Source organism: Dermacentor albipictus, chromosome 1 (genome assembly GCF_038994185.2).
Source record: "Dermacentor albipictus isolate Rhodes 1998 colony chromosome 1, USDA_Dalb.pri_finalv2, whole genome shotgun sequence".
NCBI classification, from domain to species: domain Eukaryota; kingdom Metazoa; phylum Arthropoda; class Arachnida; order Ixodida; family Ixodidae; genus Dermacentor; species Dermacentor albipictus.
In genome coordinates this window covers 394,159,437-394,181,974 of record NC_091821.1, presented here as the reverse complement: position 1 = coordinate 394,181,974, position 22,538 = coordinate 394,159,437, and the positions used below count along the sequence as shown (strand labels likewise).

General features: G+C 46.0%; 1 protein-coding gene across 1 annotated transcript in view; it reads right to left on the bottom strand.

Moving 5' to 3' along the window:
- Window positions 1-22,095, bottom strand: part of jbug (filamin-type immunoglobulin domains fbug) — a 224,453-nt gene extending 202,358 nt beyond the window's left edge. The window contains exon 1 of the mRNA XM_065447642.1: window positions 21,594-22,095. Within this exon, the coding sequence (XP_065303714.1) occupies window positions 21,594-21,705 (112 nt within the window). The 5' untranslated portion in view covers window positions 21,706-22,095. The remainder of the gene's footprint in view (window positions 1-21,593) is intronic.
- Window positions 22,096-22,538: the final 443 nt, after the last annotated feature.

Below are 22,538 nucleotides of genomic sequence, written 5' to 3'. Positions count from 1 at the left end.
GCGAGGAGCCGTGCGCGTTTCTCTCTGTTCCGGACAGCTGGAAGACAGCAGCAAAGAGCAGCCAAAAAGTACGACCATGACTATTGCGCACCAGTGTATAAGGACTACGAAGTATATTATTCAGTTAGCGGCATGACCGGACGTGAGGCGAGCTCTCCTCTGTGGCGTCGTTGCATTTGTTAGCTTACTTAATTTTTTATTAATTTATTTATTTTAGCGTTATCACTTATTCTTTTGTTATTCGATGTAAAACACAGGAATGGAGTAGCAGAGTGACAAGCTACCTCTATATCTCCACAGCAAATCATGCATAACGGAACATAACAGGACAGAAGAGGGAAACGCACTCAGTTATCGACGCAGCGACGCTGACTCGGAAGTGGCTAGTTATTTTCCCGTTTTGCATTTAACAAGCAAGCAGGCATGCAAGCAACGCAGCGGCATCTCAGCGGAAGACTGCTACGGCGAGAATATTGCGCGAGTGGAAGGGCTCACGCAGCTAAGTGGTCGTTACAGTGGGAAAGACGCGAAGCCATGTGAGGAAACGACCGGACGAGGAAATAACTAGACGGGGATAATAAAAAGAACTAACCCAACAACAAGCAAGAAAAAGCAAAATGATCGTCGGCCTAGGGTAGTCGTAACGCGATATCCGAGCCAGAAAGGCACTGCTACTTAGCTTGCGCCAGCGATAACGACGTCTGTACGTCCGTGCACATGGCTTAACGTTTCTTTAACTTCACTGATTTGATTTGGTTTCCTTCTAGGAGTGGCGCCCACCCACTACGAGCGAGTGAGAAAGAACCGGATGGTATTAGAAAAAGGAAAAGGACAAAAGAGACGGAGAGTTGTCCAGTAAGAAAAGGATTTTGTTGTTGTTTCCTTTCACACTATACAGTATATGTGCCATTCATCAACATCTCGAGTTGCAAGCGCTGCATGTAGCGGGGCTGACGTTCTCCACTTTCAATAGTCGGTATCTCTCTTATCATATCTACTGTTGTGGAGAAGCAGTGGCGCCGAGCCGCGCCTCCACAGCGTGCAACGAATGACCGGCGCAACGCGGAGTGGCGCTCGAATTTGCCGCGGCCAGAAGGGTAGGGCACCGCACCGCGAGTCAAGCTTGCGCGCCGCACCTTGCGCGCGGTCTCGTTCGACCTTGTCCGATCTATTAGCTTGGCCGCAGCCGGCATTGCACTTGTTGCAGTATTAGTTGCACTACACACAACCGAAAGCGTCGCAAATTTTCCATCGAGTGACGTCACGGGGGGCGCCGAAGCCGACCGAAATTCGCGAATCTGATTTTCGCACGGCATAGAAGGACTTGTTCTTCGGCTAGCAGGCGTTTGCCGAGCCAACACGTTTACCGCGATATGCTATAGACGGGCACCAACGCGAAGAAACACGGACGACGACACTGGCAGTAACTCTACTGCCAGGGTCGACGCCAGTTCCTGGTTCGGACGTCGCCGTCCATAGGCGTAACCACGCGAACGCGCTCATGTCGCTGCTGGCGCGTTAGTCGTCGTCTTAAATGCCGATCCGGAACACAATTTAATGATACTGACGTACTTTTTGGCAGTCTGTTCTTCCACTTTGACGTCATAATGCGATCAGAAACGTTGTGTGAGCCGACTTCGCATCCTCGGAACCACCCTAATTACCAGCGCGTTGCCCAATCCAGCAAAACTTGCAGAGGTGGAGGCGTCAGTTTGCTTATCCACTCAAATTTTCAAGCGAGTCGCATTAATGAACTCTGTATTACAACTAAAGATTATTAAGTACTTTCTGTTCTTTGTGGGCGGACTGTATCTTCCACTTTCTACCGCCCACCGAACTGGCAATGCTGAGTGCTTGTTTTCGCTTCTAGAATAATTTCTTTTGTACACAGCTGAATATGAATATAACATTGTGTGGGGAGGAGATTTCAATATAAACCTTTCAGAACAATGTAAAGCTAAGCGCGACCTCGTTTTTCTGTTGCGAGCTCATGGGTGCTTCGACGCTATCAAAGCACTTCCGAGGGTTACGTGCTCTTCGTAAACATGCCTTGCTTCTTTCATAACCAGCTACGCCTCAAGCAGCATAAATATATATCAAGGCAGGTGTCTTTGCGTGCATGCAGCGTAGTGACAACACGCCAATTTTTCTTACTTTTGATCGCGACTATAAATAAATAAATAAATATACATAGGTACCATCCGCTCTGCTGATTACACCTATTCGGCTTGAGCATTTTGGGGCAGAACTAAGTCTCATTAACTGGGGCGATGTCTACCAAACGAGGGATCGAGCCTGACTTTAATAGCTTTCTTGACAAGTTTTGCACCTTCTACAAAAAACAAAATTTCCTTGCCGCATATGAAAAAAGCGGTCAGCTAAAATTCGCCAAACCATGGCTAACAAATGAGCTGTATACTCACATTCAAGTGAAAACTAAATTGTATCACAATGTTAATAAATCCCGTGACATGGCTGGCTTTGAAACAATTAAGAAGTTCCGTAAAAAGCTAAATTCTTAGCTACGCAAAGCGAAAACATGTTACAATGAGAATTATTTTAAATTTTGTGAAAATGACAGCAAAAAGATATGGAACAAATTGAGGTCGTAACTGTGCCGCTCACCGAAATATCGTACGATAAAACGCATCGTACGCGACGGGAAAGAAATACGAGGTGAGTGTCTGGCGGAAGCGTTCAATTAACATTTTACTCAAATCGACAACCCACCAGTGAACATGAACGCCTGTCAACGCCAGTCAAGATACGTGTCCGGATACCATTTTCTCTTTCTTTTTTTAGCCCCACGACTGTGTCTGAAGTAGTCACCATTTTTCACTAATTAAGGAATAGTACTACATGTGACACTAATAATTTACAAATCAGACCTGTGAAGTATAGCACTGATATTGTGGCGCGGTATTAATGTATATCTACAATCTCTGTCTTCCTTCTGGCGTGTTCCCGTGTAAAATGCAGCTGGCCGAGGTACCTTGAAATTTCTCAACAAGGGATTTACGACACGAATATGTAATTATGGACCGATTTAAATATTACCTATCTTTACGAAAGGATCGGACAAAATCATTGCATGTCGTATAACAGTATTTACTGAAAGAAAGAGATTGATTTATAGTTTCCAGTATGCTTTCCGAAGACATTCATCCACAGAAATTGCCCTCCTTGAACAAAAATACATGCTGAACAACCTGGAAGGGCGTTTTTTAACCCCAGGAGTATTTATATATTACAGTAAGGCATTTTACAGTATAAGTCATGCTCTAGTGTTGCAAAAAAAAAACTAATTACGGCATACGGGGCATAGCTCTCAACTTAATCACATCGTACTTAAAACACAGAAATTAGCTAGTGCAACTTGACGCTCTTTCACATGCAAGGCCAGTCAAGGTTGGCGTTCCGCAATGAAGCATCTTGGAACCTCCTCTATATAATTTCTACGTACATGCCTTAGTTAAGGTGGATTCTAACACAAAATATGTTATCTATGCTGACGAAACCACTGTGCTACTTTAATGGAACGATGCACATAGCCTCATAACGACCGCCAAATTTGTTCTAAGGAAAGTCTACGAATGGTCTGTTGAAAGCGGCCTTAAAGTTAATGCAAACAAAACTAAAGCAGTGTTGTTTCAAGCTAAAATTAAGAAAATTGCACCAGAAACAGATTCGCTTACAGGGGGCTCAGAAATTGAACCTGTAGAAACAATAAAAACGCTAGGTGTCTTCTTCGTTGAGAATATGACGTGGAACACACCTATTATGACTTCCTCGCTGGAAAACTGTCCCAAGTCGTAGGCGCAGTGTACTACCTTAAGTATCTTCCACGCAATATAAAAATACTAATTTACAATGGTTTATTCCTAAGTCAATTAAATTACTTCTGACTAGTATGGGACACGGCATCAAAGACTAATATTCGAGTACAATAGTTCTCGATCTTACAAAAAAATTAAAAAGAGTACGCTTGATCTGTAATGTGCCGCACGATGCTCCTACTCAGCCAGTGGTCACAACAATTAATCTACTTAGAATTCAAAATCTCTTTCAGGACAGTTTGGCACAGACGTATCGCGAGGAGCTCAAGCACGCGGTAACCGCTACTCGAAATGCAGCTCGTCTGCATAAACATGTTGCAGCCTATGACACAAAGACGCCTGAACAAGGGACCATTCCGCACTCAAGAACGAATTATGGTCAACAAGTGTTTCGACATACACTTTCGACTCAACAACCCTACCATACGAAAAAAAGATCTGTCCGTGTGGAGCTCGCAAAACTACATCCAGTCAAACTAATTCTTGTTATTGATTATTGTGCATATGATATGCTGTATATGACCTTTATCTTTTGAGTTCGTGCTGTATTGAATATGGTGCTGTGATGCGTTCTTTCTTTTTTCATTTCGTTTTTCAGTTTTTGTACCATAACAATGCTTTGACTACTCTATAATTCTCATGTACCAATTAAATATTTCCTTGTGCACACAGACTACTCGTTTTTCTACTCCTTAAAGTTGGTAACTTTATTTTTGTAAGCCTGCGTTGTTTGTCGTTTCCCTACTTTACTTCCACCAATCTTCCAATCGCCTCTTACTAATCTCTATTGCGGGCGGACATGTTTACTTTCCCTCTGCTCTCGCTGAACCTAAGGGCTTTAAGGAGGCCAGAAGTACATAAATCGACCACTGGGCAGACATTTTCACATTCTAATAAAACGTGCTCCATCGTTTCCCTAGCTTTACCGCAGCAAACACATGCTTCTCCTCCCTTCTAATATCTCGCTTTATAACTGCGTGTTCTAAGGCATCCTGATCTCACTTCGAAAAGTAATGAGATTCCCTTTGAGTTATCATAGATTGTTTCTTTCCATATTTCGTTCTCTCCTATTAAGATTTCGTTTCTTTCCTATTAAGTAGTTGCTCAAAGCAAGTTTCTTTTCCTTCGCCGCCACCCATTAGATTATCTCAACCTCTCTGACTTTCCGCTTGACTTTCTTTGTTGCCATGTTGCTCACCATACCAGTCGCATACTTGCCTGTAAGCTTCCTAGTTTTTTTCCTCCACTGTGAATTAATGTTTTTCCTGTACAAATATATAAACACTCTCCCATCCAACTTACTTTCTTCCATATTCCTCAGTCGTTCTTCATAATCAATTTTACATTGAGCTTCACTCACTTCAAAACTTTTCCAGTCCATCTCAACCTGCACAGCTTCATTTGTAAAGTCCCCGTGAGCGCCCAATGCGAGGCGCCCCACTAACTTTTGGTTGCCACCGAGTCCTGATTGTACGCCTGACTTCAAGAAAATAACCGCATTTCCAAATGCAAGTCCTGGAACCATTACACATTTCCACATACCGCGGAACGCCTCGTACCTGTTGTATCCCCATAGCACTCTGTGTTTCATTATGGCACCATTTCTTTCCCTTTACTGTTGTTTTTTTCCTGTCTTTCCACATATCTATTGCCTTCGTTTACCCATATACCAAGGTACTTACATTCTTTTACGCGAGATATTTCCTGGATCCGTATTGACACTGTCTGTTCACTGCTTTCATCGAATACCATAATACATGATTTCTTAACGCTAAATTTCAGACCTAAATTCTCGCCTTCCTGTCCACTGATATTAGCCAGACGTTGCATATCACTTTGCTTGTTAGCTAGCAACACAATGTCGTCCGCATAAAACAAACCAAGAAGCTGCTGCTCTACTACTGTACCCATCTGTTTGAGAGATTAAACCAGATATTACTTCCCTCTATAGCGCTATTTCCATCCTCACCATGTACATTATAAACAGCAGATGGGACAAAGGGCACCCCTGCCTCAGTCCTTTGTTGATATCAACTTTCTCCTCGCTCCTTATCCCTTCCTGTCAACGCCAAACGGTATTTTTTAGGTAAATATCTCTCAAAATCTGTATACAATCGTCGCCTAAGCCTTCCCCTACCAAAATATTCCCCAAAATGTTGCAGCCTACGTTGTCATACGCTACTGTAATGTCCAGAAAAGTCACATATAACGGTCTCCTTTCTACTCTGGATATTTCAATACACCGAGTAAGGTCAAATAAGTCATCATCCAGACGCCTACCTATTCTGAAGTCATTCTGAAGTTCTCCTAAAATTCCATTATTCTCTGCCATGCTTGCAGCTTTAATTTAATTGCCTGCATTGCTGACCTGTATATTGCCGATGTAATTAATGGTGAACGGTCTATATCAAGGAATTCTATTTCTTTTATACCTTTACCTACAAATTCAATTATTTCTACTTCGTCGCCATCTCTCTGGTATTCCTCTATCTTTTCAATTTTTTTCAATTGCTTTCAACAGAGTTCCTTACTTCTTGGTCCTAGTTCATTAATCAGCCTAACGGAAACCTCCTCTAGCCCTATGGCTATGCGCTTAGGCATCTTCTCTTCGGCTTTCTTCCAGTTGAAATTTGTCAGCGCCAGTTCCTTTTCTATGTAGTTTTCTTTCATGCTCTTTTTTTTCCTCAAATACAACCTCATTGCTCTGGAAAGAACCGGCTGTTATTTTTCGGATGTAATTTAATGCAGCGTCCCCCTCCAGTTTGTTTCCATCTTCGTCTAAGATATGTTGTTGTATTGTTCTAGACTTCCTGCCTAATAAGTTTATGCGGTTACAAAATATTCTGGGCGCGGCCTTCTTTTTCTCACGTATTTCTGACAGCCAACGTTCACTTCCACCTTTTAACTTTGCTTGAACCAGTATTTGAACCACATAAATTTCTTCCCTCACGGTACATTTCCCACTTTGTGGCTACTTCATCCTGTGGCAACTGCTCTTTCTTGCTGCCTGTGTTCTCGGGATGCTTTCTGTCGTTCGGCGATCGCTTCTCTTATCTCCCCGGTGGATGGATAGATGGATGGAAGGTAGGAGCGTCCCCTTTGAAACGGGGTGATGGCAGTTGCTCCGGTGTACTCGTATTTGAGCGCCCTCTGCCTTCTGTAGCCCATCATGGGTTTTGGGGCTGGCCAAGTTGCCTGCGCGCAACTTTTTACCCAGAACGCAACCATATAATTCTTTTTAAGGGAAATAGTCAATCATTCATTCTTCCACAGATGGTTCCGTTGCCACTCATCATGCCAGCCTTCCCATATACTGCACCTCCCTCTGCGAAGGCGCTGACGGCACTGGCCCACTGCCAACCGGTGCGGCCATTTCGATCTCAAATTCTTTGCCTCAATATATTGCGAAACGCGAAACGAAAACACGTATACAGCTGCGCTCAAATTTCTCATTAGGGTGTACCGTAATCATCAGACTTATTTTTTTGTTTTTGTTTTTGAAGACAGATGTTTGCTTTTACGTTTATCTTGCTCACGGGAAGAAGTTCGAGAACAATGAAGGTTTTAAATAGAATGAGAACACCGCGCATGTCCAGCGTTTACAGCACACTTGTCAGATATATATATATATATATATATATATATATATATATATATATATATATATATATATATATATTTGCATCGAGTCTCCCGGATTGCCTTGTTGATTGGCTTGTGCTTTAATTGCCCAGTAATTCTGATTGTTTCGTTCGTTTGCTGGTATAAATACTCAACTGCATGGCGACACTTTTCAACCAGTGATTTGCAGGAAGATGCGTATACGAATCAGCCGTGAATGTCAGTCTTCTGGACTGGTAAATATCGCCAGCCTCTATAAATGTGCCTCTCCCTTGGACTCACACGAAAAGCGTTGATTTTTTGTCGCAGACGTGTCAATGACTATAATAGGCCTGATCAGCGTCTATGTACTACACGCAGCGACATCTGCAGCGTCTTGGTAGCCCTCGCTTGCAACGAGTGCCAGATCAATTCTTGCCAGCAATAATTACGTCTTGCTGATAACCGATTGCATAGAGAGAGAGAGAGAGAGAGAAAGAGAGAGAGAGAGAACTTAGTGAGAATTCCTTGGCAACGTAGCGCCCTTTTGCCGGATGTTTGCTTCGTACCCAAGTGTAAGTGCGTTAATACAACTACAGCAAGTGCGACAGAATCTGAATACCTGAAACCATCGGAAGGCGTCGGCAATATAGTAATAAGCCAAGTTTCATTTTCTACGCAGAGCGCAGCAACTTAGCTGCACTAAATATATAACTTAACTCGCGCTCCTCCGCTGGGAACATCAAACCACGCATTTAGTCGCCAACGTGAGGAAACCCGTAAAAGAGGAAGCGTTCACTATGGCCGTTTAGAATATGATGACTTAAACATCTTCCGACAAGTCTTCAATTCTGCTTTTATTTTTATTTTGCCACTTCATTCCCATAAATTTAACTTCCCCCCTGGATATGGGCTGTCCCGGTTGAATTCGCAATTTTTATATATGTGCTATCACCGTTACTTTCGTGCAGTAAGCAACAGAGACAACGCCACAACTAGCGCTTTAACTGACATTGGCGAGCCCAAAGCATGCCGGGAAGGGAACGGTTCAATCACGAGCGTCCTGACCGGCGGCGACGACAATCGACAAGCGTCCGTGCCATCATATAGCAGGTCGTCTCCGGTATACTGCAATCCATGCGAGCAAAGGAAGCGTTGAATGCAGAAGACGACATAGCATCGCCATATCAAGATAAGAAAAAAGACTCTCTGGAGTCGTTCTCAGCCTTAATAAGGCACATGAAAGTACAAGCTACGCATGCAGCTTGTACGGCGCTCTTGAAGCGCACTCCTTGCCTGCGCTGCCGGCTAAGCTCGACCTCATGGGAACATGAGAAAATGTCCCAATATATTCGAATTATACCAACTTCGAATGAAACGGGCACACTGCAACTTGCAGCCAAACAAGACGTTTATTTAGTTTGAAACCTTCTAAATTTCTGTTGTCGTGGTGGTTCTTTTTACACATCTGTACAAGCTCAGAAACGGACACGAGACAGACTATATACCTTCCCGAGTCGATATACAGTGGCGAGCCTGGACTGCACCGATTTAAACGCGAAGAGAAGGTCGGTTTAGTGAAGAGCTCTACATTAGAGAGGGCCCATTTAGTGACTGACTGAGCTATAGATTAAGTTTCAAGTAAAACAGAACTTGGACTTGGTAGAGAGGCTTGGTTTAGGAGACACGCAAGCCCCTTGCATCCACAAGTCTAAAACTCGCTTAAGAGAGAGATTTAGACTAGCGGGCGCAAGAGACCAACTTCCTGTTGATTTGAAAGACTAGCTCGCTCAATCACTATCGTGCGAACGGTGTTACAAGCTCGCTTACAACGCCGTATTTCCGTTGGCTCGAGCGCACTTTCTAAAATTATGGTTCCCATTAACCCGCCCGTCCGTCCGTATTAATGCAGTTCTAAACCCCGTAACCATTTCCGTCCATCGCTTTGTCATATCGGCTTCTTCCGCGATCTAATTCACTCCTTATTGTTATTTTACCATCAAAGAGGTGAAAAGTGTGTGGGGTGTGGGAGGGGGAGATGCGTGCACGGCGCAAACCTGGCCACCCGAAGGAAGTTCCGAGCAGAGGCGAATAGAGGGAAACTAAAGTAGAGTAGACAGAAGAGCCAGCAAGAGCAATCCCGCTTCCTCACCTGCATTACCTTGCAAGGTGCGGACATTATTAATCGAGCGACAAGTCGGAACACGCAATTAACTAAATAATAAAATTTCGCTTCAAAATGCGAAGTAATTAACTTCACAGTTCCTTACTTTGGGATATACGAGGTGATCATATTTAAGTTTTACTGAATTTTGGAACTTGTCTGTTGCAGATAATTCTTGTCCTTGAGCTGGATTACTCGGAGAGGCGGAAATTACTTGCGCGAAGAGTTGAAACACTATATTCAACTAGTAAGCAAAAATACACTAATGAACATTTCTTAATTACGGCACCTACGACAATTAACAAATTGTAGCCGGCGAGCTTGCAAAACGTATCCACTTGGAATGAATTTCCGGAATGACACCGGTTTGCAGATATGCGCCATCAAACTCGCCATACATATGCATATGCATTGTTTTCCAACTAACTATCTGTACCAAAACGCTCGTTTGTGCACTGAAGCCCAAAAATAACTAGAATACCCGTGCATTTCGTCCTACACTTTGGGAAATATCTTGAAACTGCTTTCATCCTGGAAATTAATTTCAAGTGGATATGTGTTGCAAGCTCACTGGCTGCAATTCGCACATTGCCATATTTTCCGTAATTAGTTACGAAAGAAGTTAATACGCGAATTCTTGTTAAAAAAATAAATTGTGGAGTTTTACGCACCAAAACCATGATCTGATTATGAGGAACGCCGTAGTGGGGGACTCCGGAATAATTTTGACCACCTGGGGTTCTTTAACGTGCACCTAAATCCAAGTACCCGGTTGTTTTCGCATTTCGCCCGCATTGAAATGCGGCCGCCGTGGCCGGAATTCGACCCCGCGACCTCGTGCTCAGCAGCCCAAGACCACAGCCACTAAACAACCACGGCGGGTAGCGAATTTTCGTTGTTTCAATATTTGTTTTGATTTCTTGCGCTAATAATGTCCACCTCTTCGAATAACCCAGCTCAATAACAAGAATTACGCTACCTGCCACAGCCGACATGTAAAATTTCCGTAAGACTTGAAAATGATCACCCCGTATATTGCAAATGCGAAACTGAATCAGGCATGGATCATCATCACGTTCAATCAAGCTGAAATTCCTATCCTTTCCGCAGAGATCCTCGCAAGTGTACCAGCTTCACAAACACCACGGTTCGACTCCACCTGACATGGGGCCTGATATAAGGAGCTCGTTATGTATAACGAATTTCTTCGTTATACAGGTCATTTCGTTGTAGAGGCGCTCGACTGTACTGCGCTATAAACGCAACAATTTGCGATGATTGTGCATGCCTCTAGAAACGTATCGCCTTGATACGTGTAAAAAATATATTTCCTAGAAATTTAGAAAGAAAATTCGAAATAATTAACGTTACAAGGTCGCATGAAGCAACAAGCACGAAGATGAGACAAACAGGCGATGCCAAAAGCACAACGGTAGTGACGTGCTTCCGGCGCATGCCATCACTTCCGGCCCGCGCAGCCAGCAAAAGCATGCCCTCGGAGATCGGTTTTGTGTTACTCGGAGGAAGCCGGGCTGTGGATTTGGACACCCAACTGCGTACTACCCGCCATTCTCACGGCAGATGAACGATCGCAGCGCCACAGTTCCCTGTGGTAATTATTATAGAAAATTTCTTGGCACAGCTCCTGCTCTGCTATGCAGCAGTGACTTTGCTACACTCATAAGCAGTTACGCTCGCAAAAATCGAGTTGCAAGCACTCGCTTCGTTCTTAAAGGGACACTAAAGGGAAACAATAAATCAGTTTAGATTAATGAAGCATTGTTTCAGAACTCTGCAGGCAGTCATTTCAAAAAGATAGTTTGAATATCAGATGAGGAAATGAAGGTCTAAGTATCAGTATTTGAATTTCGCGCCAAAACCCCAGCGCCGGTACGTCAGCGTACCGGCGCTGTTTGTTTTCGCATTTGGGCCGCGTTGGCGGAGTAAAGGTTCCGGAAACTTGCCATGTTTAATATGTGGTTCCTTTAGAACACAATGTAGTCAATCTGTACCGCTATTTATAATTAGTAGGCCCTAGAAGATGCCATCGAAATCCAAGACGTCACAGCCCCCAGGTGCGGGAACTTAAGTAGGCGTCGCCACCCGTATTTCGTTCTTGCGCTTTTTCTGGCTTACCAAACGTCTTATCGTTGTAAGAGTGGTGTTTTTGGTGTTGTAGAAAGGTAATTTACTGATGGCAGAAGACATCATTTTTCACTTTAGTGTCCCTTTAAAGAGTAACGAAGGCAGGGTAGGAAGGAGAGAGAGCAGCGAAGGTGAATCCTGAACGATAACAGCGTATGCGACAGACGGAGGTCTAACGACGGTTCGTTGGCCAACGACGTGCGTGGCAAGAGCGTGGCAGCCCCGAAGGAAAACTGACCCCCGGAGGGAAATGTCCACCGCGACCAACCTCGGTTCTCGCGCGACGAAACAACACTCTTGGCGTTCGAAAAGAGCTTGTTGCCGGGCGGTCCTTAGTGCGGCTAGCTCTGTACGTTCTTTCCAGCAGCGCGGTAAGGAAAATGCAATGACTGGAGCAGCGGGGCCGCACAGCACACGCTCTTCTGGGTCTGTCTGGTTCCTAGCGTTGCCCTCTTGAAAAATAAAGGATATACATACACTCAAAAACAAATGAAACGCGATAACGAAACAAGTGCCTATATATATATATATATATATATATATATATATATATATATATATATATATATATATATATATATAATTTTTTTTTCTCGTGGTCATGGTCGGAAATACACACGTGCACTGTATCAGTCAATCTCATCTTTCGGGAAAGACTACGAAAAAAAAATAGTATTTGTTTTCGTCGGCAGTCGTGGTTTACAGATTTTTGTTCGCGACTGTACACATTGAGTAACAGTGAAGAGTACACGACCATATATACAGGCTGCTCGGGGTAATGAAATAGAAACTGATAGCACATAGGTGGTTTTCTGTCTAAGTGTCAATCTTTCACAGAACGCACCATGAAGCTATGCACGAATTCTATATGCATGGCATTTGCGTAATCAGGTGTCGTTCGTTAATAATCGCAGATTTACAGTCAACCGCAAAAGTTTACAGGACGCAGGATCTGCCAAGAAGCTGAATTCTTGCGAAGCATGGTCACACAGCCTCGAATTGAATATTCCAGCACGTGGGAGCCTTCGCCACCTACGCATTGATTCATTAAATATGCAGTGTCATGCCGTAACAGTGCAGGAATTCACATTTGAAGGGGAAACCGCATCCCGTAAATTTTTGCTGTTGACTGTACGTGTATGACAAGATAAGGAGAAAGCGCAAATGCGTGCTTATGTTTAAAAAGCCTGACTATATGCGCGTTACGTACGGCGCGATTGTACGCGGCGCTTAATTGTCGCAGAATTTCCCACCGAGAAAGCAAGCAAGTGGAATTTTTTACTGACTGATATCTTTAATTAAGTAAGACCAAGAAACAGTGTCCTTGTCCATGGAACAGAATTACAAATCACCGATCGTACGATGTTCGTCTTTCAAGGGAAATCTACATGAAGCACGTTAAAATCGTTCAGTACATGTTTTTCCAAAATGTTCGGCATCCGTCGAATATTGGGAAATGAAGGACACAGGCGGCCTCAGCTATCAATAAAGCTTTTGCGACGGAGTACTTGAGTGTCGTACAATTAGGCACCACATAACTTGGGGAAGTGTTAAGCGCGTGCCAAATTAATGTACGAACACTTCGTTAGCGATGCTCTTCGTTGGACACCTACGCAGTTACGCAACTCCCAGGACGCAGCTCCGCTTGCATCCGTCATTAGGACGTCGAAACGAAGCCCTTAGCGTAAGCTACCAGCAAAAAATAAAAGAAAACGGGCTGCTTTTTAACAGCGTTTGACTGGACGAGGTATATAATTACGGTTTGGTTATAGTATATTAATCAGTCATATCACCGTTCAGCTCCTGACGGTCACCAGCACAAGTGATGCGTTGCGGAGAGAACTACATCTTCATCTCTATATACTGCTCTATATTTTGACTTCATTTCGACGAAACAACAGGTATGCAGTACCGCGCTGTTGCGCAGGCCTACGTGCATAAGTCGCCCCTTGCACTTTCGTTCGTCGCTATTTCCTTCCGTCAAAACTTCTTCCTCACGCGTGGTGGAATGCGCATAAGTGGCGAGGCCTGTATCGCGTTCTCCTCGTCACGATGTGAATGTCACAACAGCGCTGCGCGCGACGCCGTTCATCTGCGTATGTGCGCTTCAGACGCAGGCATACACTAGAGAGCTTTAGTTTAGGGGACGCAAGCGGCTTGCGCACGCAAGAACTAGGGGCGACGGTACTGCGCATGCGCAGACTCCTACGTCAGTGTCTGACACTCCTACGTCAGTGTCCGACACGTCAGCGCAGTACCGGCGCCCTTAGTTCTTGCGTGCGCAAGCCGCTTGTGTCCCCTAAACTAAAGCTCTCTACTGACGAAAGCAGTTTGGGTACGCGCAATGAGAAAAAACACGTGCACTGTATCGGCCGAAACTACGCGCGATTAAAAATGAATAATAATGACGGAACAGTCCGCACAAAAATGGAACAACGTGTGTGTCGTTGCACGCCCGCGTATATGGCAGTTATCAGCTATTTTTCGTCGTCTCTTCGGTATAAAATAAATTAAGTTAAGCTACTCAGTGAAACCCCTAGTGGGTCACTCGGTGAAGATGGGTCAACTAGAAAACTGAGGTTCATTGCTCGCGACACGGTAACCCTTTCTCTATTCAAGGTACGAACATGAAACCATCAAACACACGCCTGGAGGCACGCCGAATTCCGAGTTACAAGGCACTAAAGATAAAATTAGGTTTAACTGTACTAGTGAATTAGATTCTCTTCAATACTAAGAAAGAGACGGTCCTACTGTGAGATGAACGGAGGCTTAGTGGGCCAGAAAAGACGTAAAAACTAAAGAAGGGTGGCGGCGCCTCACTGATGTACCGGCGCCAGCTCGCCATACATGGCGTCACGTATTTTGAAGGTATCTGCAAGCTCGTGCACAGTCTTATTTTTTTCTATTACAAGATGAACTGAATTGTCTTCTAAAGGAGCTAAACGCCTAACTTCGCAAGTTTTGACAATTTCTACATAGCGCCACAAGGGCCAAAATACAAGAAAATACTTTGACATCCGTGACGTCACACTGACGTTCCGGCGCTAAAGTTTTGGCGCGGCATGAAAAATGATTCACTTTTAGCCTTCATTTTCTTATCTGATAAACACTTAGACACGGACGTCATTAAAATAGAGTTTTGGACTAATATCTTATCGGTTCGAACTGATTCTCTTTAGAGCGCCATCGCGGTGGCCAGGCATACATAATTCAAGAAGCCACAAGAGTTAGCCACATAGTGTCCAAGAGCCGTGGCAAAATACGGGTGCTTCAAACCTTCAATATGCCGCCAACGTTACTCCACCTCACAAGTCGTTCGCAGCACTGTGGAAGCTGCATTATTCCTTATAGCCAATAAGAAGGCCCAATGCACCTCGAGATGTCAATAAGGCCCAATGCCCCTCGAGATGTGTTCCTCCGCGCTGCGTCGTCTGCTCAGCGGCTGATGAACTCGCGGTACACGACGTGCATGCGCAAAGCTTACAACATGTCACGTATCGATATAACGTATCATGTACCAAGCAAAAGCAAAACTCTCTAATCCTGCCATTATTCCGACAGTTATGCCCGGAACTACACTTCGCTGCGCAAGGATATTGCCTTTGTACGCATAATATATTGGGCGGCACTACAAACGACTTTTGAGCGTATAGCTTCGGCGATCGAGGATATGGACTCAAATTCCGCCTAAGTGTGGAATTCGTGAAAGGAAAAAAAAAGAGATGTCATCCACCCGAGTGTAACACAAAGCTACACACAAAAAAAAGGGGTAAAAAGAGAAAGAAAACCTTGAGAAACCCGTACGGGCGTTCTTTGTATACAGGTCTCTCTTTCTGAGAAACCCGTGAGAAAGCCGCATTTATTTCCTTTGTAGCTTCGTGTTACACTCGGGCGGATGGCAACTTTTCCCTTTCATGAACCGTCCTCGACACTGCGAAATTCCACAGAACCGATTTTCCATATTGTCGAATTCGCCATCTTGCCAGCTCTTATTGGTTGACAGGGAAAGCTGCAACCTCTCTGATTGGCTCAAAACGCAGACATGGCGGAATTCAACAATATAGGGCAGTTTGACGGTGTTCAAAAGAGCACCCGCGAGTGGACAGGAGACCCTGACCAAGTAATGGACGGTTTGCAAAATAGTGAGCGCCACCTGGCGCACAACAGGCGAAGCTGCAGTGCTCTGCGTGCGAGAGTATGTGGTTAGAGAGCCAGTTTCGTTTCTCGGCTGCTGCCTGGCCTCTGCCGCGGCAACCGCGTGTGTTCATGACGCCAAAAATAATTGAAGACGCCGTCACTCCGTTCCAGTTTTCATGCATGTCATAGACCTCCGACTTCCCGAAGCGTACCACTCAAACTGATCGCGTGTGGAAATATCTGCTTTCTATAACTGCCACTATTCTCCAGGCTCATCGAGGTTCGGCACTGAATGACAATTACGTTAAAGATATCGTATATTCGGGGCTGCTGATGCCAGCGCGGGACTGACGCGAGCGAAATACACTCCTTCAACAAAGAGCAGAGTGCGCGTCGTCGAAACACGCTGCCGATGTGTCGCTGAGTGTCCACACTTGGTTTCGCAGACTGGCCGCGCGCAGCGACCACCGTGCAAGGCGGCTAGCCTTATTTGCTCTTTGCTGCCGACAGAGTGTAGAGAGACCCAACTCTGCGTTCATTTAACCGCGACCTAATCGTCCAGACGCTAAAATACTCATGAAAATAAACACTTTATGGCCCGCTCCGTTTTCATTACAAGCGCCGTCGGCTGCTGCTTCGACAACCGGGAGCTAGGCCTGCCGGCTCGAGCGTTCGGCGGCTGCCGACAAAGTCAGCGCGCCGAGTGTGATGTTCCGCTTAGGAGAGATTATCCTACTAATATGGCCCATCTGGAACAAAGCAAAGCTTCACGGAGCTGTTTGACTTGTTACGACGGTCCTTTTTTTGCGCACGGCAAATACGGGAATGTCTCAAACGACGCGCCGTTCTCTCGACGCACTAATTGCCATCGATGAAGACGGTAGGCCTCGCTCGCTGGCCGTGGGTGTCGCCGGTTACGAAGAAGCTTCTGCTAGGAAGTGAACGCATAGTTTTTTGCTAGCTCTTTACCTCATGCATCAATATTAAAAGGCTAAATAGGAAATACATTTGCCTATCTGTACACCGTCGGCAGAAAAGAGCAAACCAGCCGAACTCCGTCGCGCTGTGGTCGCTCCGCGCTGCCCGTCGGTCACACCAACTGCCCTCGAATGGTGTGTTTCGATCACTTCAGTGGCGTAGTACTAGGCGCTGATTGTCATATGAGCCGCACTTTCGACGTCACTTTATAATATTTAGTATAATAACATGTCAGCGACAACTGAGTGACACCACGGCGCGTTCGCAAGCGCTGTCCGTCCCCGTCCATCTTGAACTTTCCCTATTCCGGCAAAATGCGGCTGCGTTTAAGGGTGTCTCGAAGCTTGCAGGCCGAAATAACTTCGCAGCTCTGGCATATGACAATTCAGTAGCAGATAATAGCGCGATGAGAACCGGCTCTGCGAGGAGCGAGCAAGTTGTGTGCTGTGATAGCATCTCCGGCCGTCGCTTATCCATGCTGCTTTCCTCGCCGGATAGCTCTTCTCGGACGGAAACCGAAATAAACTCATGCTCCGTTTGCTAGTGAAACACTTTGTGCACAATACGCAACACAACGAGCCGTCCATTTCACGAAAATACCGCGATCAAAACCACCACCAACCGTCGTCTCAAGGCGCGCTATAGCTGCGTTGGTTGTTCGTCTGCTTCTCGTACCTAACCATGCAGAGGGCGCTCGTGACAGCCGTGGTCGCGCATGCGCAACAGTATTTTTGCAAACCGTCAATTAGGTATCCGGGGGCGAGCCGCATCTGGACTAGAAAAGAGCCGCAATTTGGCCCCTCCTGGACTATGCGAAATCATTAATCATTAGATGAATCATTAGTCGCGAATCATTAATCCGTTATTATGGGCGTTCGTGGCCTAACTCTGTCGAACTGACACCGAAGTTAATAAACATTCATAATTTTTAATTCATTGACTCAATATGTTGTGGCCCTAAAGATCCTGCCATCTAAGATACACAAATCGTTGCAGCTTTGATATCGTTTGTGTAGGTTTCATTACTTTATTTGTGACATCACTCTGTGCTTTCCTCATGCTAAAAAGCCACCCTCAACTTAAAACGGTGCTCGCGACCTACTTAGTTCTTTTTTTCTAGTCGAAATGTACGCAGAACGCTGAAATGCCCTCTTACCGAACCGCTAAACCAATGCGCACGACGTTATTTAATAAAACAAGAACAAAAGAAGCCTTTGTGACCAACGGGAGCACAATTGAATCGGACACTCCGACTCAGTCAGGCACAACTGACTCAGAAACACGCAGTTCGCCATGCGGACTACATATTTTTCGATTCTTATTAATTTGGCGATGTCTAAACAGTTATAATTCAGGGTGCCCGAGTCAACTGTACTCTAAACGACGGCGTACAAAAATGGAGATGATAATGCCAAAGTAACCGGGAAATCGCCTGGCTGACTACGCAAGAGATGAGTCAGGCGAACAACCTGATAAAGCCAGCGGGGTTGACAAGCATGGAGAAACAACGAACACCACTGGAACGGAATTCCTCCTCGTCGCGTCGGAGATTTCAGGACGTACGCGTCATCGGGTGGATGCCTTCTAATCGCTTCTAATCAAAGGAAATGCGGAAGTCGTACTGAGGCGTCTTCCACTGCAGATGCACTGCGGACGTGAAGATGACAAGGCAACTTCCTCTCTCTTCCATCGTACGACACGTGCTTATAGTTTGTGGTCTCCACACATACGCGTCAAGCGTTTGGCTGCCGTTTTTAACGCGATAGCGTTAAGGAGCTCGTGTCGCAGAAAAGCCGGTGTCGTCGGCGTCGGTGTCGGCGTTTGCGGCGTTGACCGTGAGCGATAAATCACGGCAGGCGCTTCATAAATAAAAAGCAACTTCCAAGATTGGCCCGGTGGGAATCGAACCAGGGTCTCCGGAGTGTGAGACGGAGACGCTACCACTCAGCCACGAGTTCGATGCTTCCAAGCGGTGCAAACGCGCCTCTAGTGAATGCGGTGTTGCCTTCGAAACGAGCCGTGGAAAGTTATACTGCGTTGTATATCGGTAATTATGAACATGTAACGTACAGAAGTCACAATTCCACGAGTTGCGAAATGCGTTTCCGCTGCATTTCTTCTGCGCTTTCCGCACACGCAGAGCCATCTTGCGGCAAACACAGAAGACCCCCTCCTCTCAATGTACGGCGCTGCCCCGACAGGAGGCGCGCCGCGCGCGCATTGGGACCGCTGCCAGGCGCGTCGCGGGACTCCCTCTCCCCTGACGACGCTTCGCCGTGCTCCCGGTCCTTTCTTTAGATTACTATCTATCTCTCTGCCCGTGCCGATCGCGACGTTTGGCTGGCGTAGATCGTTTCCCCTCCGAGACACCGAGTTCTTTGGTTCGTTCCGTTCGCTCAGGCGCACGTTTCGTTGCCGCGCCGAACGCTGCGTTGCTCGACGCTCACCGCGTGATAGGTGGGCGCTAAGTCCGATGCGGGGCGCATCGTAAGTGATCGCTGTGCCGTAGCGCATTCTCTTATACCCCTTGGCGGGTCGACGGGAACGCCGTCGCGTCCCACTCTTGAAGGCGAAGCTTAAGCGTCCTCCAATTTTTTTTTCTTTTTTCCATCGAGCGTCCCATTGCTGGAATCCCAGCTCCAGGGCCCGCATTTTCAGTTGACCGATCACTCTCGGGCGGACACTTTCACTTTTGTGCGACGCCGCGCTCCAGTGGAGTCTCACTGAAGCGACACGCGTGCATGCTCGCACATGGATCCAATCAATAACGGGTCCAAACCCAATCACGGGCCCAAAGTGATATTCATCGAAAGGGATAAGTTCAGAGAGAGGTCAGCGATTAATGTGGATTAAAGGAATCTGGTTTGTCAGTGGTCCGGCGACGTCCTGCGTGATGTTGCAACGCCATACTTGACACCGGGTGCGCACCGTTTGAAAAATGAAGTTTGCTCGAATTGCACTGCATGCCGTTGAAAAACTATTTAGGAACCTATGCGTGATGAACTCGGTTCTAGGGCGTGTATGAGTAAAAACGTGGTTTGTTAGCAGTGTCGTTGATATTCGGCAGAAATACGGTGTATCCCGTTGTCTAAAGATACGAGAAAACGCGAGCACGTCCCGTGCATTGAGCGCACGCTTCGGCATGATTGTTTTTTTTTTTTTGGGGGGGGGGGGGGGGCACGTCCTTAGGAAGAACACAGAAAACGAAGTCAGCCGAAGCATAGGGAAAATTAATTGTCATGTTTAGTCGAAACGTAGAAATGATCAGATTAAAGGAAAATGAAAGTGGACGAAAACGTAACTTGGCCTCCCAGGTGGGAGGTAATCACACATTACGCGCGCAGTGCTCTATACCAATAGGCTATATCGCGGTGGCCTGTATATTTTAAATTATTTGTGTATGTGACTTTTCAAGCTGTGTCTGTCTGTTGTGACAATTCATGTGTCGAGGATTTATCGCAACGCCATTTTATAATGTATTTATTTTACTTTTGTGATGTTGTGGGACTTCTGATATCTCCGTGTTTGTCGTGTGAAAAAGTGTAGCCGGGACCCCATCTCGGGACCAACGTCCCTCGTCAAAAAAAGGTACACGGCGTCACTCATATTCCCGTTGGTTACTTTGGCACATGAATTCGCTTATGTCATAATTTAAGTGAATTGTATATCCAACAGCAAGCGAGTGCAAAGTTCACATTATTTTACCAACCGTCATCTGTCGGATGTTGTCGCCATGTCACACCAAAAGTGCGAAGTAGTTGACACACCTACGACAGCGGGTAATCGCCCAGTGCGCGACTAATGGGTGCAAAAAATGACAGGCTTTGTGGATAGTGTTTGGCCACGAATACCCTACACTCCAAAGTAACTATTTGCATTTTACAAGTGCGGGATGACACGGCATCAAACAAGCAGACATGTGCGCTGTCATAAATTAAGCACATCTTTCAAAAGTCGCGGCAACTTGAGTGTTAGCCTAAGTACAGATTATTTTATAAAAGCCAAAGTCGCAGCTTCGTAAATTCTTGCCTGCCAGGAAATAAACAAAGAGAATTAGCTTGAATATTTACAAGTCTGTAAAACGAAACAGACAATTAATATGCAAGGTATGAAAGCTGAAACAGAGGCACGTCTTGAGCTCGTCTGCCCAAGCAGGGGGGCGTGTTTTCGGGGCATGCCTACACAAAGCTCCGGCAACGTAGTCAAATGGCAAATTTGAAATTTCGTATAACCGCAGGTACGCAGATCAACATACTTGGCGTTGTCAAACTGATAACGTAACATATCGGCGTGCATAACTGCAACTGCGGTGCACTTGCATGCAAATCATGCGTCATTACATAGAAACAGCCAATTCAAATTAACTGAACCGCGTTCTTACAAGAGCTTTCTTCTCCACATGGACACGTTGCAGTTACAGTTAAAGTTGTCAGTGGGCGAATGCTTTGTTCAAACCACGTCAACAGACAGGTGATAAACGTTTTCACTGTCTCGCCACCTTCGCTGTTGTGCCGGCTTGAACGCAGGCCCCGCTGCAGAAGCTTCTGGTTTCTCGAGACAGCCACTGAGTTTTCGAAGGCCGAGCGAACCGACTGGTCAACCGCTCTGCCGGCAGTGCTGAAGCCGCGTAAAAGCAATCGCAGGAATGTCCGCCCGCGCACGCGGTATACGCTAAACAAACAATCGAAAAGAAAAGTCACGCTAATTGAATAAGAAAACGCGTCGCAAACCTTTGATGTGCATGGCCCGAGCTGCGTGTCCCTCCGGCGAACGCGCCTTCATGCCGATCTGGCTGAATCCACCAGCATCGGCGGCCGCCACAGCGCCGTTGGCGTACTCCATTCGGAGGCCTGGCCTGCCCCCGGAAAACTCACGAAGCGCTCGCCGCGTCTAATCCATGGTGTGCGAGAGAGCACGCTGGCCACCGAGGTCGATCCCGTAGGTGTCGGGGCCTGTCGCACAGAACTGCTGTCACGCGCGCACACAACACCGAAAGCCGCAGCGGCACCACGTAGACGACACAACCAGCACCACAGCGATCGGCACGAACGACTCCCGCTCGCGCCGTGAGCCCGTCACATTGAGCGTCGTTCAGGGAAGCTCTTTGGGGCCGAGGCGAAGAGCAAAAAAAAACAAGCCGCCAAAGAAGAGCTGCCTTTCCTTTTTCTTAGTTTACTTTTGCAGCGCGCTCTCGCGCTGGCGTACTAGCCGGACTGACAACATTCCTATCCGCGCGCCTGGCTCCGCCGTGAAGCACGTTGCGGCTTACCTTGTTTCTAGGGAGCTTCGGCACCTAGAAAGTACCTAGCTTTGCCGCACAACATTCAAAACATTCAAAACAACCCCGCTAGTTCTCATAATCATAAGTGAACACGTGTGTGATGAAATAACTTGCGCAAAGATTATTCAACCATTGTGGATCGGGCCCTTTGTTTCTTTGTTGTTTCTTTAACATGCGAGGTGGTGTTGTCTCTACACAAACTACTTCAACAAGGAGGTCTGAATCTCCCTAGAAATGCTCTCGTCATTACAGTTTGCGCACATGTGAACTTGCCACTATTGACCAAAACTACAAGTTGAAACAATCAAGCTGTTTCTAAGTGCTCATCAAAGTGCCTGCAGTGATTACACAGACATGTTGTGCGTAGTTCAATTCATTCATGAAACGAAACGAA